This window comes from Mobula birostris, chromosome 13, assembly GCF_030028105.1.
Source record: "Mobula birostris isolate sMobBir1 chromosome 13, sMobBir1.hap1, whole genome shotgun sequence".
NCBI classification, from domain to species: Eukaryota; Metazoa; Chordata; class Chondrichthyes; order Myliobatiformes; family Myliobatidae; genus Mobula; species Mobula birostris.
The window spans coordinates 107,567,659-107,584,289 of NC_092382.1; the positions used below are offsets into that span (position 1 = coordinate 107,567,659).

The following is a 16,631-nucleotide window of genomic DNA, read 5'->3' on the forward strand; positions in this document are numbered from 1 at the left end:
TTTAGGGCGACAAAACGTGACGGGAGCACTTGGAACTAACAACTAATCCCTATCGGGATAAAACAGCACCTGTTTTTTTTTTTTTTTCCCCGCACTTTTTTCCGGCAGTTTAAGGATTAAGTCCAGCCGGAACATAACTCACAAGCGCTCTTGAAAGTCAGGTATTAACCCTACCTGCGAAAAACCAAGCATTGCCATCCGGGTCCCCTTCATGATCGCTTATGAAGAAGCATGTGACTTCCCTCCCAGAGAGGATAGGAGTTTGTGCACCCGGCTCTTGAAGGCTTGGACCCATCGTCGCAGTTGTTTCCAACCACAGCATCTGGAAGGCTGTTCCACATTCTGATCGCACAGTGAAGGAAGCTTCTATCCAGTGTCTCGCATCAGGCATAGAAAGAGCATGAGCATGCACAGATAAACTAGATCGTGCGGTGCGCCGTCTCTCAGAAGCTGAAGACAGCATGACGCGAGGTTCTGCAGGGCTGTGGCTGGTCTGCATTTTGTATAACACAGCAGCTGCAGCAGGCTGTCGTCTGTGCTGGAAGGTGCTGACAGATAGATTCTCTCGAGCTGTTCTGACTAGAGATAATGGGCCCTTGGGACTGTGTGGCCTCCCACGATGGGGATGGTTTAATTTCTTGTGTGTCCGGGAGCCTGGGTTCCATGGCTTTTGTTCGAGAAAAGATTCCGAGAGACGATGCCAGAACGGGGAAGTCGGAGACTGCAGGCTTGAGCGGACTTAGAATGGAGTCGAGAGGTGACGACGCCCGTGGGAAATTGATGGAGAACGAACGGACGGGAAAAGAGTGAGCTACAGCGAGCGCTTTAGACTGTTTCGTTAAAATGGGCCCTTTTTCTCTTCGTTTTCGATGCTGACCCTACAGTTAAATTAAGAACCCTGAAGCTCTATCGTTTAATTGCATACGGTGCACTGCTCGTTATTTCGTGGGATTGATTTGTAACCGGGCAACACATCACGGTACATCCACACAAACGAGATTTCTCAGTTTGGCCGGGCCGGAGGCAGTGTTGCCCCCGACCCCCAGACAAACGCATGCTGGTCGAACCTGAGGGTAACAATTACCCTCTCTCCATGCCTGACGGCAGGAAAAAGTGAAGAGATGGGACAGAGATGGAATGACCCAGCGTCTGATCCTTGGACTGTGTGATGGGACTTTGTGGAGGGAGATTCACTCTGTGTCTGACCCCGGTACTGTGTGATGGGGCGGTGTGGAGGGACTTAATTCTGTCAGACTCAAAAAGCTCTATATTTGTACCATGGAGAGCATTCTGACAGGCTGTATCACTGTCTGGTATGGAGGGGCTACTGCACAGGACCAAGAGGAGCTACAGAAGTCCGTAATTCTAGTCAGCTCCATCTTGGGAATTAGCCTACAAAGTACCCAGGACATCTTCAGGGAGCACTGTCTCAGAAAGGCAGCGTCCATTATTAAGGACCTCTACCACCCTGGGCATGGCCTTTTCTCACTGTTACCATCAGGTAGGAGGTACAGAGGCCGGAAGGCACACACTCAATAATTCAGGAGCAACTTCTTCCCCTCCACGATCCGATTCCTGAATGGACTTTGAGGATTGGGACATTACTTCACTTTTTACAACATTTTTTCTACACAATTTAAATAATTAATATACGTGATTGATTTGTTGTTGTTTTTTTCATTATGTTTTATATTTTTATTATTCTCTCTCTCTCTCTCTGCTGGATTATGTGTTGCATTGAACTGCTGCTGCTAAGTTAAGTTTCACGTCACATGCCGGTGAAAATAAACCTGATTCTGATTCTGATTCTGGAGGGAGTTCCACTCCGTGTCTATCCCCGGGATGTGTGGGTGACGGTGTGCAATGATTGAATCTTTGTTAAACCCCGGGAGTGTATGATTGTTCTCCATATCGCTTCTCACGGTGTGACACATACCTTTTCCTTGTTTGAATTGATTTCGAGGAGACTTGCATCAACGTTTGAACAATGATTCCTCGCTGCATCATAAGATTTCTCCAAGGTGGATATGAAATAACACCGATCTGCGCTTTCGGTCCAGTTCCTAGGACACCTTTCCTCTGCAAATCAGGAACGAAGAACAGTGAATCTCCCTCCATTGCTCCCATCGCACACTCCCGGAGTCAGAGGTGGAGTGAAGCTTCCTCCACACCGTCCATTACAGACTCCCAGGATCACACACAGATTGAGGCTCCCAGTGAACTGCCCCAGTACACGTGCCCGGGGTCTGATACAAACTCCCCGCACAGCCTCCTATCACGCATTCCCGTGTTCGGACTGAAATTGAAGCTCATGCGCAATGTCCCATTACACTCTCCTGGTGTCAGACTCAAATTAAATCTCCCTACACGACACCCAATTACACACTCTCGGAACCCGTCACAGGGTGTCGGTCCCTCAACTGCTTCCCATCACAAACTTCAGGAGTCAGTTACGTGCTCCTTCCCGCCATGCTGTCACAGATTTCCTGAGGGATAGACACAAATCGAATTTGAATCCACAGCGTCCGGTCACACACTCTCGGAGTGAGAGCAGATTTTAGCTCCCTCCGCAACTTCTAATCATGCAACTCGTTGCCAGACACCGAAGGAGTCTCCTTCAGCACTGTCCCATCACAGAATCCAGTGGACAAACACAGAGTAGAACTCCCTTACGCTGTTACATCATACCCAGCCAGGGTCAGGCACAGAGTGAAGCTCCCTCCACTCCGTCCCATCACTCACCACCGTGGTCAGACATAGATTAAGATCCCTCCACACCTTTCTATCACACACTTCCGGGATCAGACATGGAGAGAAGCTCCCTCCACACCGTCCCATCACACACTCCCGGTGTCTGACACAGAGTGATGCTCCCTCTGCACCGTCCCATCACACACTCCCGTGGTCAGACACAGAGTGAATCTCCCTCTGCACCGTCCCATCACACACTCCTGGAGTCAGACACAGAGTGAAGCCCCCTCTGCACCGTCCCGTCGCACACTCCCGGATTCAGAGTAAAACTCTCTCTCCACGGTGTCACAACACCATTCATTGATCAGACATGGGGTGAAGCTCTCTGGATCCTGTCATATCATACAACCCGCCTGTCAGAAACAGGGTGAAGCTGGATCCATACCGTCACATCAGTGATTCCCGGAGCCAGACATAGCGTGAAGCAGTAATGTTACGTCTCACAATCCCGTGGGGAGACACAGAGTGACACCACCTCCACAACGTCCAATCACACTCTCCTGGGTTCAGTAATAAAGTGAAACTTCCTCCACGCAACACCATCACACACTCACCGGTCAAACACAGAGTGAATCCCCTTCCATAACATCTCTTCACTCACTCCCGATGTCAAGCACAGAGTGACGCTTCCTCTCTCTATGCCTGGTCTGTGGTGAAGAGCGGGTTAATGAGGGGGATGACGCCTCACCTCTTCTGCTGATCAAGAATTCACAGATTTGAGCCATGCTGTTCTTGACGGATCTGAGCTTCGTTTTTATCTCAGTGATCTGGTGCCGGAGATCGTTGTGCATTCGTACAAGAACGGACAGATTGGTTTTGAGCGCAGTAAGATTCTTGAGACAGGTTTTCTCGGAGTGATTCAGGTGGGATATCTCAGAGACCTTGGCTTGAAGGGTTGAGTTTAACTCATGGCAGTTTTGGTCGAGGGCGGTCTGAGACTGACGAATCTGTGATACTGAGAGAGATGGTGAAGGATGTTTAGCGTTTACAGTGACACGTGAGTCAGCATCATGCTACCGAGCGGGTCACAGAGAGCGTTATGCCAGTGTCACGGTGAATGGTGTCACAGTGAGAGGCGTCGGCGTGTCGTTTCACGCTGAGGGGTTTATCAATGCCCCAGTGAAGGTTTTGTTGTTATATTGGGTGTCTGCGGCAGTATCGTGAGGTGCATATTCGAGTTGCAGTGAGGGACGTGTCGGTGTCACTGTGATAGGTGTTTCTGAGCCCCGGCGAGAGTTGTGCCGGGTCACAATGAAGTGAATCTCGATGGCACCGCGAGGGAAATGTCAGAGTGAGGGACCTTGTGACGTCACGGTGAGTGGAGTAACTGTGTCATGGTGTGGGGTATGCTAGTCTCACAGAGAGGGGTGTGTCTGTGTCACGGTGAGAGGCATGTCATGGCCACGGTGCGTGTGACAGTGTCAGAATGAGGTGTGGGAACTGTGTCCAGTTCTGGTCACCTCACTATAGGAAGGATGTGGAAACATTGGAAAGGGTACAGAGGACATTTACCAGGATGCTGCCTGGTTTAGAGAGTATGCATTATGATAAGAGATTAAGGGAGCTAGGGCTTTACTTTTTGGAGAGAAGGAGGATGAGAGGAGACATGATAGAGGTGTACAAGATAATAAGAGGAATAGATAGAGTGGATAGCCAGCGCCTCTTCCCCAGGGCACCACTGCTCAATACAAGAGAACATGGCTTTAAGGTAAGGGGTGGGAAGTTCAAGGGGGATATTAGAGGAAGGTTTTTTACTCAGAGAGTGGTTGGTGCGTGGAATGCACTGCCTGAGTCAGTGGTGGAAGCAGATACACTAGTGAAGTTTAAGAGACTACTAGACAGGCATCTGGAGGAAATTTAAAGTGGGGGCTTATATGGGAGGCAGGGTTTGAGGTTCGGCACAACATTGTGGGCCGAAGAGCCTGTACTGTGCTGTACTAGTCTGTGTTCTATGTTCTATGTTCTGTGTAATTGCCTCAGTGAGCGGTGCATCGGTGTTATGTTGAGCGGTGATACTGTCTCGGTAAGGGGTGTTACAGTGACGTGTGGGTCTTTGTCATGAGGCGGTGCTGAGAGGATCACGTTGAGGAATGTGAAGGTGCCACGGTGTACGGTACCTCAGTGTCAGAGTGAAGAGGGTTTCGGTGTCATTGTGAGGTGCGTTTCGGTGTTGCCTTGAGGAGTTTATCAGTGATACGGTCAGGGGCATGTCGATGTTACAGTGAGTGTTACGTTGCGGTCAGTGTGACTGCCACGTGTTGTCACGGCGATGTTCCGCATCCGTGCTGCGGTCAGCAGTGTATCTGTGTCTCGTGGATGATCGTGACAGTGCTACAGTGACAGTATTGTTCATGTTATGGTGAATGGCGTGACGGTGTCAGGGTGTGTCTTCATTGTGTTCAGGTGAAGACCGTGTCTTTATCACGGTTAGGGATGTGTCCGTGATATGGTGGTCGGTTTTAATCCTTGTTACAGTAAGGGACGTGTCGGTGTCGCTGTGGTGTTTTACAATAACAATTTATTCCACTCTCTTTATTTATGGTCTGACTCCACACGGAGATCGTTCCACTCACCATGGATCGAGAGTCCGATCACTATCAAGATGAGGGCGGACGTGACTAGACAGAGTAGGCAGATCAGACGGAACGGTCTATTTCCGATCTTCAGTTTCGACTCCTGTTCATGCGCACCTGTGGAGAGACCATACGGTCATAGGACCATATGATATGGGAGCAGACGTAGGACATTCGGACCTTCGAGTCTTCTCGGATATTGAATCATGGGCTGATCTAATTCTACCAGTCATCCCCACTCGCCTGCCTTCTCCCCATACCCTTTGAAACGTTAGCTAATCAAGAACGTATCTATCTCTACCTTAAATGCACCCAATGACTTGGCTTCCACAGCTGCTTGTGGTAAAGAAAATCCACGGATTTAACACCCTCTGACGAAACGAATTTCGCCGCATCTAAGTTCTAAAAGGACGCCCTTCAATCCTGAAGTCGTGCCCTCTTGTCCTAGACCCCGCTACCATGGGAAATAACATTTCCATATCTAATCTGTTCAGGCCTTTCAACATTGGAAAAGTTTCAATGAGGTCCCCCCTCATTCTATTCAGCTCCAGGGAAGGCAGCCCAAGAGCTGCCAGATGTTCGTCATCGAGATCTTCTCTGAACCATGTCTTATGTCAGTATATATCAGGAGCCGAAAACTGCACACAATACTCTAACTGTGGTCTCAGGGGTGCTTTTTGATGCCTCAACATCACATTGCAGTTCTTACATTCTAGACCTTTAGAAATGAATGTCAACATTTCTTTCGCTTTTTCCACCACCCAATGAACCTGGAGATTACCCTTTAGGGTACCTTGCACCAGTACTTCCAAGTCCCTTTGCATTTCGGCATTTTGAATTCTCTCATCATTCAAATAGTAATCTGCGTGCTTATTTCATCCACAATAGTGCATGATCATACAGTTTCCAGCATCGCATTTCATTTGGCACGTCTTTTTCCATTCCCTTAAACTGTCTAAGTCTCTCTGTTTCCTCAACACCAGCTGCTCATCCACATATCTTTTTATCATCGGAAATTTATACAAGAAATCCATGAATCCTATCGCCTAAATCATTGACAAACATCGTAAAGATCAGCCGTCCCAACACCGACCCCTGTGGAACTCCTGATGCCTCGGCAATCTCTCCGCCCAATTCCTTCAGAGCCCGAGGGTGTATTCCATCAGGTCCAGGAGACCACAAGATTATGATACATGCGATCTACTGACTATTGGCCGTCTGGATTCAGAGATTATTATTTGTTCACAGTTCTATTACTGTTTGCCCGCTTTGTTCTTTTTTTCACACTTTGGATACATGACGGACTTAACTCTGTCATTTCTCCAACCGTATCTGTGACTGATTTATGTCCCATTGAATATTTTTGCCAGTTTTCAACACGATCCACAATGACACCCATAGAACATAGAATAATACAGCACAGTACAGGCCCTTCGGCCCACAATGTTGTGCGACTCTCAAACCCTGCCTTCCACATAACGCTAAACATTAAATTCCGCCATATACATGTCCACTAGTCTCTTAAATTTCACTACTGTCTGCCTCCACCATTGACTCAGGCAGTGTATTCCACGCACCAACCACTCTCTGAGTAAAAATACTTCCTCTAATATCCCCCTTGAACTTCCCACCCCTTACATTAAATCCATGACCTCTACAATTGAGCAGTGAGGCCCTGGGGAAGAGGCACTCCATCTATTCTTCTTGATATCTTGTATACGCCTTTCATATCTCCTCTAATAGTCCTTCTCTCCAAAGAGTAAAGCCTTAGCTCCATTCATATCTGATCATAATCCATACTCTCTGAACCAGGCAGCATCCTGGTAAATCTTGCCCGTACCCTTTCCAATGCTTCCACGTCCTTGCAGTAGTGAGACGACCAAAATTGGACACAGTACCCCAAGTGTGGCTTAGCCAAAGTTTTATAGAACTGCATGGTTACCTTACGACTCTTAAAACTCTATTCCTCGACTGATGAAAGCTAACACCTCATACGCTTTCCTAACTACCCTATCTACCTGTGAAGCAACTTTCAGGGATGTCTGGACATGCACCCCAGAGCCCTCTGCTCCTCCACACTATCAAGTTTCCTGCCATTTACTTTGCACTCTGCCTTGCTGTTTGTCCTTCCAAAGTGTATCACCTCACACTTCTGCGGGCTGAACTCCATCTGCCTCTTCTCAGCCGACTTCTGCATCCCATAAATGTCTCTCTGCAATCTTCGACAATCCTCTACACTATCTACAGCACCTCCAACCTTTGTCTCGTTTGCAAACTTGCCAACACACCCTTCTACCCCAACATCCATATCGTTATCACGAAAAGTAGAGATCCCAGAACCGATCCTTGTGGGACACCACTAGTCACAACCCTCCAATCAGAATGTATTCCTTCCATTATGACACTGTGCCTTCTGCAGGCAAACCAATTCTGAATCCACCTGGTAAAACGTCCTTGGATCCCATGTCTTCTGACTTTCTGAATAAGCCTACCGTGTGGATCCTTGTTAAGTGCCTTACTAAAATCCATATAGATCACGTCCACTGCACTACCCTCATCTATATGCCTGGTCACCTCTTCAAAGAACTCTATCAGGATTGTTAGACACAATCTATCCTTCACAAAGCCATGCTGACTCTTCCATGATTCTCTAAATGCCCATAGATCCTTTCTCTAAGAATCATTTCCAATCGTTTTCCCACCACCAACGTGAGGCTCACTGGTCTACAATTAACCGGACTATCCATACAACCTTTTTTGTACAAGGGGACAAACCTCATTGCCTCCAATCCTCCGGTGCCATTCCCTTAGACAACGAGGACATAATGTTCCTCGCTAAAGGCTCAGCAATCCCTTCCCTCGCCTCGTTAAGCAGCCTGGGGAATATTCTGTCAGGCCCCAGGGACTTATCCGTCCTAATGGATTTTAACAACTCCAACACCTCCTATGCCTTGATATCTACATACTTCAGAGCATCAACCTCCCTCATGTTGTCCGCACCGTCATCAAGTTCCCTCTCATTGGCGAATACCGTCGAGAAACATTCATTGAGGACCTCTCTCGCTTCCACAGACTCCAGGAACATCTTCCCAACTTTATCTCTAAACGGTCCTGTCATCCTGTTGTTCTTCATATCACTGAATCGTCGCATCGTGCAACTCATGAAACTGAGCAACGCACCCATCTACAAATTCATCCCGATTATTTATAAACAGCACAGTCTGGAGGTGCAATGAGCTCCCAGGAAAGTGGTCGAGGCAGATGAATTATTCCAGTCAAAGGGAAAAGAATAGAACAGAATAGAATAGAAAACCTACAGCACAATACAGGCCCTTCGGCCTACAAGTTGTGACGTACATGTCCTCCCTTAGAAATTTCTGGGCTTACCTATACCCCTCTATGTTACTGAGCTCCATGTCGCAATCCAAAGGTCTCTTAAAAGACTCTATCGTATCCGCCTCCACCACTGTTGCCGGCAGCCCATTCCACGCACTCACCACTCTCTGAGTGAAAAACATAGCCCTGACATCTCCCCCGTACTTACTCCCCAGCACCTTAAAACTGTGTCCTCTTGTGGCGACCATTTCAGCCCTGGGGGAAAAAGCCACTGACTGTCCACACCATCAATGCCTCTCGTCATCTTATATACAAGATAATAAAGGGAACGATTACAAAAGGTTCAGAGAGCTCGGTAATGTTAGAGCTCGAGAAGATTATAAGTCTGATAGGAAGAATCTTAAGAAGGAAATTAGGAGACCCAGAAGGGGGCATGAGAAGGCGCTGGCGGGCAGGATCAAGGAAACGCCAAAGGCATTGTCCAAGCATGTGAAGAGCAAGGGGTAAGACGCGAAAGAAAAGGACCTATAAAATGTGACAGTGGGAAAGTGAATATGGAACCGGAGGAAGTAGCAAAGGAAGTTACTGAAAACTTTATTTCAATATTCACTACGGAAAATGACCTCGGTGATTGTAGTGATGACTTGCAACAGGCTGAAAGGCTTGAGAATGTAGGCATTAAGAAAGAGGATGTGTTGGAGCTTTTGGAAAACACTAAGTTGGATAAATCGCCGGGACCAGATGAGGTGTACCCCAGGCTACTGTGAGGCGGGGGAGAAGATTGCTGAGCCTCTGCCGATGATCTTTGCATCATCAATGGTGAGGGAGAGATTCCGGAGGACTGGAGCGTTGCGTATATTGCTCATTTATTCAAGAAATTGAGTTGAGATAGCTCAAAAAAATTATAGACCACAGAGTTTGACCTCAGTAGTTGGTAAGTTGATGGATAAGATCTTGAGAGTCAGGAATTATGAACATTTGGAAACGTACAACATGATTAGGTGTAGTCAGCATGGATTTGTCATAGGCAGTTCATACCTTACGAGCCTGATTGAAATTTTTGAGGATGAGACTAAACACATTGATGAAGGAACAGCAGTAGGTGCAGTGGAAATGGATTTCAGCAAGGCCTTTGATAAGGTACCGCATGCAAGGCTTATTGAGATAGTATGGAGGCATTGTATCCAAGGGGGCATTGTTTTGTGGATCCAGAACTGGCTTGCCCACAGAAGGAGAAGTCAGGTTGTAGACGGGTCACATTTTGCATGGAGGTCGGTCACCAGTGGTGTGCCTCAGGGATCTGTTTTGGGTCTCCTGCTATTGGTGAATTTTATAAATGACCTGGATCAGGAAATGGAGGGAAGGGTTAGAAAGTTTGCTGATGACACAAAGGTTGGAGGTGTTGTGGATAGTGTGGACGGCTGTCAGAAGTTACTGCGAAGCATTGATATACTGCAAAACTGGGCTTAGAAGTGGCAGATTGAGTTCAACCCAGGTAAGTGTGATGTGGTTCATTGTGGTAGGTCAAATATGATGGCAGAATATAATATTAATGTTATGACGCTTGGCAGTGTGGAGGATCGGAGGGATTTTGGGGTCCGGGTCCATAACAAACTCAAATAAGCTGCGCGGGTTGACCCTGTCGTTAAGAAGGTGTATGGTGTATCGGTCTTCATCAATAGTGAAATTTAATTTAGTAGCTACGAGGAGTTGTTGAAGCATGTATTGGACCCCGGTCAAACTTGGAGTACTGTGCTCAGTTCTGGTCGCCTCACTACAGGAAGGATGTGGAAGCCCTAAGAGGGTGCGGACGAAATTTACAAGGATGTGGCCGGGATTGGGAAGCATGCCGTATGAGAATAGGTTGAGTGAACACGACCTTTTCTCCTTGGAGTGACGGAGGATGAGAGGTGATCTGAGAGAGGTGTACAGGATGATGAGAGGCATTGAACGTGTGGATAGTCAGAGGCTTTTTCCCAGGGCTGAAATCGTTGCCACAAGAGGACACATGTTCAAGGTGCTGGGGAGTAGGTACAGAGGAGATGCCAGGGGTAACTTCTTTACTCAGAGAGTGGTGAGTGCGTGGATTGGGCTGCCGGCAACGGTGGTGGAGGAGTATACGACAGGGTATTTTTAGAGACTTTTGGATAGGTACATGGAGCTTAGTCAATTAGAGGGGTATAGGTAAGCGTAGTAATTTCTAAGGTAGAGACATGTTCGGCACTACTCTGTAGGCCGAAGGCTCTGTATTGCGCTGTAGGTGCTCTATGTATCTATGTTTCTAATTAGAAATTTGAATATCTTGAGCGAATGACACCTGGCGTTTCCAAAATGGCGTCACTACTGTGAACTCTGACCTGTTTGTGCAGTGGTTGGCATCCCTCCGGATCCCGAGGCAATGGGAGGATCCTCGCGCTCATCGATGTCTTTCCCAATGTTCAACTCTGAGCTGGTGGCGGTCAGGCCGTCTGGGAGAGAAAGTCAGACAGGCAGATTAGGGAGAGATTGAGACAGGGGTAGAGAATAGAGAATGGGGGAGAGAGTCGCGGAGAGAGAGAAGAGACATCAGAAGAGAGAGAGGGGTAAGCGAGGCGCATGGCGCCTGAAAGAATGGGTGATTGAGAAGGGAGAGTGTGCGGAGAACTGTGAGAGAAGGATGGAGAAGAGAAAGAAGATTATTTTAGAAAGGGGAAAGAGCGAGAGGAGAAACCATCGGGGAGAGGGAGATAGAGCTGGATAGAGAGGAGCGGAAAGCGTGGAGGGGAGATGAGCGGAATACAGGCACACAGAGAACTGGGAAGAATGAATGTGGTTCAGGAAGGGATAACACTGAGCGGAGAGGGTGAAGACAAGGGAACAGTGTGAGACAGTAGGGGAAAGAGTTTGAGAGAGGGACGGGGTAATAAAGGAGGGGAGAGAGGGTAGAGAGAGAGAGGTGAAGGGTGAGAGAAAGGGACGGGGAGAAGCGAAGGAGAGAAAGAGAATGAGGTTAGAAAAGGGAGAGAGTGTTTTAAGTTTACACTGTGCTCCTTCCTCACCGACTCTCCGACTGTCCTCACTCCTCACCCCCCCGGCATATACATCACAGACAGAAGAGGTCCCAGTGGAATGCCACAGATACAGATCCCTTCATTGGAGTAGAACAGGGTAAAAGAGTAACAGAATGCAAACTAAAGTGTCACAGTTACAGAAGAAGACCAGTTCAGAAAGACAATAAGGCGCAAGGACGACGGCGAGGTAAACTTTGAAGTAAAGAATACAACTTATCAGAATACTGGTCTATTAATTTGTCTGATGAAGCAGGTTAGAAACTGTCTTTGAGGCTGGTGAAACGTGCTTTACTATCTTCCACCGATAGGTGGTGATAGAGGGTAATACAATTATCCAGGGTGGACGGGGATCTTTATTAGGCTGTCTGCTTTAGCGACGCAGCGGCAAGTGCAGAGAGAGTCGGTGGAGGTGAGACTGGTTCCCCTGATCTGCTGAGCTGTGTCCACGACTCTCTGCATTTTATTTCCGGTCACGGACGGAGTGGTTTCCCTCAAGTCGAGCTGCATTGTGATTGGATGCTTTCGGTGGTGCATCAGAAAAGATGGGCGAGGAACTACAGGAACGTACCCAGCTGACTGGGGAGCTAAGAAGGCTGACGATTGCAGAGCAGTGGATATAAAGTATAGGGACTCCAGTAATTCTAATTAATTCCTCCACTTCATAGGCTACTCTATATAATGGTGTGGAGCCCAGGGAGATTTGACTGACTAATTTGCTTTCATATTCCAGGAAGACAAATAAGGGTAAACTTTCACAGTGAACTGGAGGGTCCCTGGAGAGAGTTGTGGAGCAAAGAGACACGGGTCTGCAGGTATATGGATCCCTGAAAGTGGAGTCACAGGTACACAGGGCGGTGAATGGGGCGTCTGACACGCCGTTCTTCCTCAGTAACTACACCGAGTAGAGTAGTGGGGAGGACCCGTTGCAGACGAACATGGTTTCGGCGATGCCACACCTTGAGTACGGGTCCAGTTTTGGTCGCCTTGCTGCAGGAAGGATATTATTTGTTGGCCAGAAAGAAACGCAGTCTGAAGAATGGTGATATCAAATGAATCAGGGACAATAGATGCAGATGGCTTTGCTCCTGCCGCGAGGGAGCAGAGGGAGGCAGTCATTTCATGAAAAGATTCTGTTCTCCATTTTGTGTGTTAGTCGCTTGGTTGATCCGTGATTTAAATTAGACACAGTGATGTCTCGGGCAATCTGCCAACTGGGGATCATTTCCAAATAAGACGTCATTTGCGAGGTGTTCTTTGATCGGGTATAACATGCGGAATTGTGAATGTTTGTCTGCGAGCCACAAATTACAGATTGTGATTTGCTCCTAAGAGGACAATAAATGGAGCAGACCCAATGAAAATGTTTTAAAGGTCAGAATCGTGACCACTAGACAATGACACTGGAATGCAATTCATGATTTTGGAAAAAAAAGACGTTTCAAGTGTGTTGCTGGAGGTCACGCAGAAACAGAACAACTAAATCTTGGACATGTGGAAACTCAAAACGCTTACGAGGAGCATGTGGCCAGCAGCAAAAACTCTTTTGTACCTAGTAACAACCTTTCTGTACTGTGACCGAGCATGAAAGGTCAGGATAACTTAGCTGGTACGGCGGCCGGCTAGTGACGCAATAGCATCAGCGCCGGATCCGGAGCGAAAGTTCCCGAGTTCGAATCCAAGACGGGCCACATTCACAAGCACCCCACCCCCCGGACACGTTTTCCATCCGTGCCGGGTTGAGGGTAAAAAAAAAAATAAAGGGTCGAGGCCCGGTTAATCTGAAAGGAGACCGATCCTGACACCACGCCAAACAGGAATGGCTGACTGACAAACAAGAATGGCTGGCTGAAAAATAAACTGGTGCGGAGGCAATATTCCGTGCTTCATCTATTTGTCAGATTAGACAATACGGCTACTTGACGGCAAATACAGATCGCCCTGTGCCTCCCTGATCATTATTAGCTGAGTCTTGCAACACTTTGAGCTGGAAAGAATTGCAGATATTGACTGGACGTGAGGGACTGAATTACTGAGAGAAGTCGGGCAGGTTGGGTCTTTATGTTGAGGGCAAGGATGACCTTACTGAGGTGTACAAACCACGAGGGCCATAGATCGGGTGAATGAGCACAATCCCATTGTCTCGGCCTGGAGAATCGAGTACCAGAGCGCCCAGGGCAAAGATGAGAGGGGAAAGAGATTTACTTGGGCAGCCGAGTGACAACCTTTTGTTACCCAGATGGTGGTCCGTCTGTGGAACGAGTGCTCTGTTCAGAAGCATTAGGTAATGGGAGACTTGGGTGCATGACTCGTGAAACGCTCCAGAATGACGTTATTACTGCGACCTCTGACCTGTCTGTGCAGTGGTTGACAGTTCGCCGGGCCCCGGGGCGGTGGGAGGATCCTCGACACCGGGGAATTCTAGACCGGTTCGCTTAACATCGCCGTTGGGGAAAATGCTAGAGTCAGTTATCAAAGATGTGAAAACAGCACATTTGGAAAGCGGTGAAATCATCGGACAAAGTCAGCATGGATTTGTGAAAGGAAAATCGTGTCTGTCGAATCTCATAGAATTTTTTGAGGATGTAACTAGTAGAGTGGATAGGGGAGAACAAGTGGATGTGGAATATTTGGATTTTCAAAAGGCTTTTGACAAGGTCCCACACAGGAGGTTAGTGTGCAAACTTCAACCACACGGTACTGGGTGTAGGATATTGATGTGGGTAGAGAATTGTTTGGCAGACAGGAAACAAAGAGCTGGAATAAACGGGATCTTTTCTGAATGACAGGCAGCGACTAGTGGGGTACAGCAAGGCTCAGTGCTGGGACCCCAGTTGTTTACAGTATATTAATGACTTAGATGAGGGAATTAAATGCAGCATCTCCAAGTTTCCGGATGACACGAAGCTGGGCGGCAGTGTTAGCTCAGAGGAAGTGGATGCAGGGTGACTTGGATAGGTTAGGTGAGTGGGCAAATTCATGGCAGATGAAATGTAACGTGGATAAATGTGAGTTCATCCACTTTGGGGGCAAAACAGGGAAACAGATTATTATTTGAATGGTGGCCGATTAGGAAAAGGGGAGGTGCAACGAGACCTGGGTCTTATTATACACCAGTCATTGAAATTGGGCATGCAGATACAGCAGGCGGTGAAATAGGCGAATGGTATGCTGGCATTCATAACAAGAGGATCCGAGTACAGGAGCAGGAAGGTACTACTGCAGTTGTACAAGGCCTTGATGAGACCACACGTGGAGTATTGTGTGCAGATTTAGTCCCTTAAGTTGAGGAAACACATCCTTGTCATAGAGGGAGGGCAAAGAAGGTTCACCAGATTGATTCCTGGGATGTTAGGACTTTCATATGATGGAAGACCAGATCGACTAGGCTTATATTCGTTGGAATTTGGAAGATTGAGGGGGGATCTTATCGAAACGTATAAAATCCTAGAGGGATTGGACAGGCTAGATGCAAGAGGATTGTTCCCGATGTTGGGAGTGTCCAGAACGAGGGTTCACAGTTTGAGGATAAAGGGGAATCCTTTTAGGATCGAGATTAGGAAAAATCTCTTCATACAGAGAGTGGTGAATCTGTGGAATTCTCTGCCACAGGAAATAGTTGAGGCCAGTTTATTGGCTATATTTAAGAGGGAGTTAGAGATGGCCCTTGTGGCTAAAGGGATCAGGGGGTATGGAGGGAAGGCTGGTACATGGTTCTGAGTTGGATGATCAGCCATGATCATACTGAATGCCGATGCAGGCTCGAAGGGCCGAGTGACCTACTTCTGCACCTATTCTCTATGTTTCTGTGTTTCTATGAATACAGAATGGATCTATCTCTCCACACCCCCCCCCCGCCTCCGTTTTTCTGCCCCACTCACCGTTTGAAGGAGACTGCGGGCCCATTTCGGCGAGCTCCACATTCACGTCCATCTTGTTCAGGACTCTCTGTGTCTCTGAGCTCACGAAGGGGAAGGAGCCGTTATTAGAGGAAGTCCGTGTCGATAAGGCGGTCCGACTCCAGCAAACACCAGATGGACAGCTGACACAGAGAGGAAGGCAGAGCAGGGAGAGGAAGTGCGGGGAGCACAGAGAAAGAGGATGTTGGAGAGGGAGGCCGAGAGATATTAGACTGGGGGGGAGTGGGGAGTGTTGAAAGTGTGGAGTAAGGGAAGGGAAGGGAGGAGACCGATTGGGAATCTGCAGAGACAGAGAGAAGTGGGCGGCAGTGTACAGATGCTACAGGAGCTGAGAGGAGGGAGACTGTGGGGAGAGAGATGGGAAAGAAGGGAAAGTAAGTGTGTAGAAGATGGTAAACGAGAGGAGAACGGAGTGAGGTAGAGAAATAGAGGGTGAGGAGATTTGGAGAGAGATTGGGAGAGAGGGAGAAAAGATGGCGGTGAACTGGAGAACGAGAGGCAGAGAGAGAAACGGAATGAGAGGGAGCGGGGAGGAGCAGAGGGAGGGGCAAATGGAGCACTACAGAGAGGGCAGAGAGATGCGTGGGAAGGGTTGAAGGAGAGGAATGTAGACGAAGGACGTTGAGAGGAAAAAAAATGGAGAGGGAAGGAGAAAAGGAATGGAAAGGAGGGAGAAGATAATAAGGGCAGAAGGAAATGAAGGAGACTTGTGTCACTCATATCGAACCTGTATTTTCGGGGAGATGTGCATCCACCGTTGGTTCCTGGTTTACGCGTCCGACGCAGCCACTGCTCCTGCTAATCGCCGGACCGTCAGATCTGCAGTCTGCGAGAAAGCAAGGCCCCAGGACAAACCCCCACCGTGGTGAATGAACCCTCCCCTCCGAGTGGGGTAACATCTCCCCTCGAAACTAGTTCCCTCCACAGACTTTCTCCGCCTTCCTTGTCCAGTGGCGCACTCTCTCTTTCCTACTTTATACCATGGCAATCTCTCTCTCCTCTCT

General features: G+C 48.1%; 1 protein-coding gene across 1 annotated transcript; it reads right to left on the reverse strand.

Annotated features, from left to right (window-relative positions):
• Positions 1-93: 93 nt before the first annotated feature.
• On the reverse strand, positions 94-15,617 carry LOC140207304 (oxidized low-density lipoprotein receptor 1-like). Its single transcript, XM_072275800.1, has 6 exons — positions 15,589-15,617; positions 11,018-11,128; positions 5,325-5,441; positions 3,440-3,706; positions 1,937-2,079; positions 94-330 (listed from the first exon to the last, which is right to left on the reverse strand). The coding sequence occupies exons 1-6, from the start codon at positions 15,611-15,613 to the stop codon at positions 220-222; spliced, it is 774 nt and encodes a 257-aa protein (XP_072131901.1). The 5' UTR covers positions 15,614-15,617; the 3' UTR covers positions 94-219.
• Between the last annotated feature and the right edge of the window lie 1,014 nt (positions 15,618-16,631).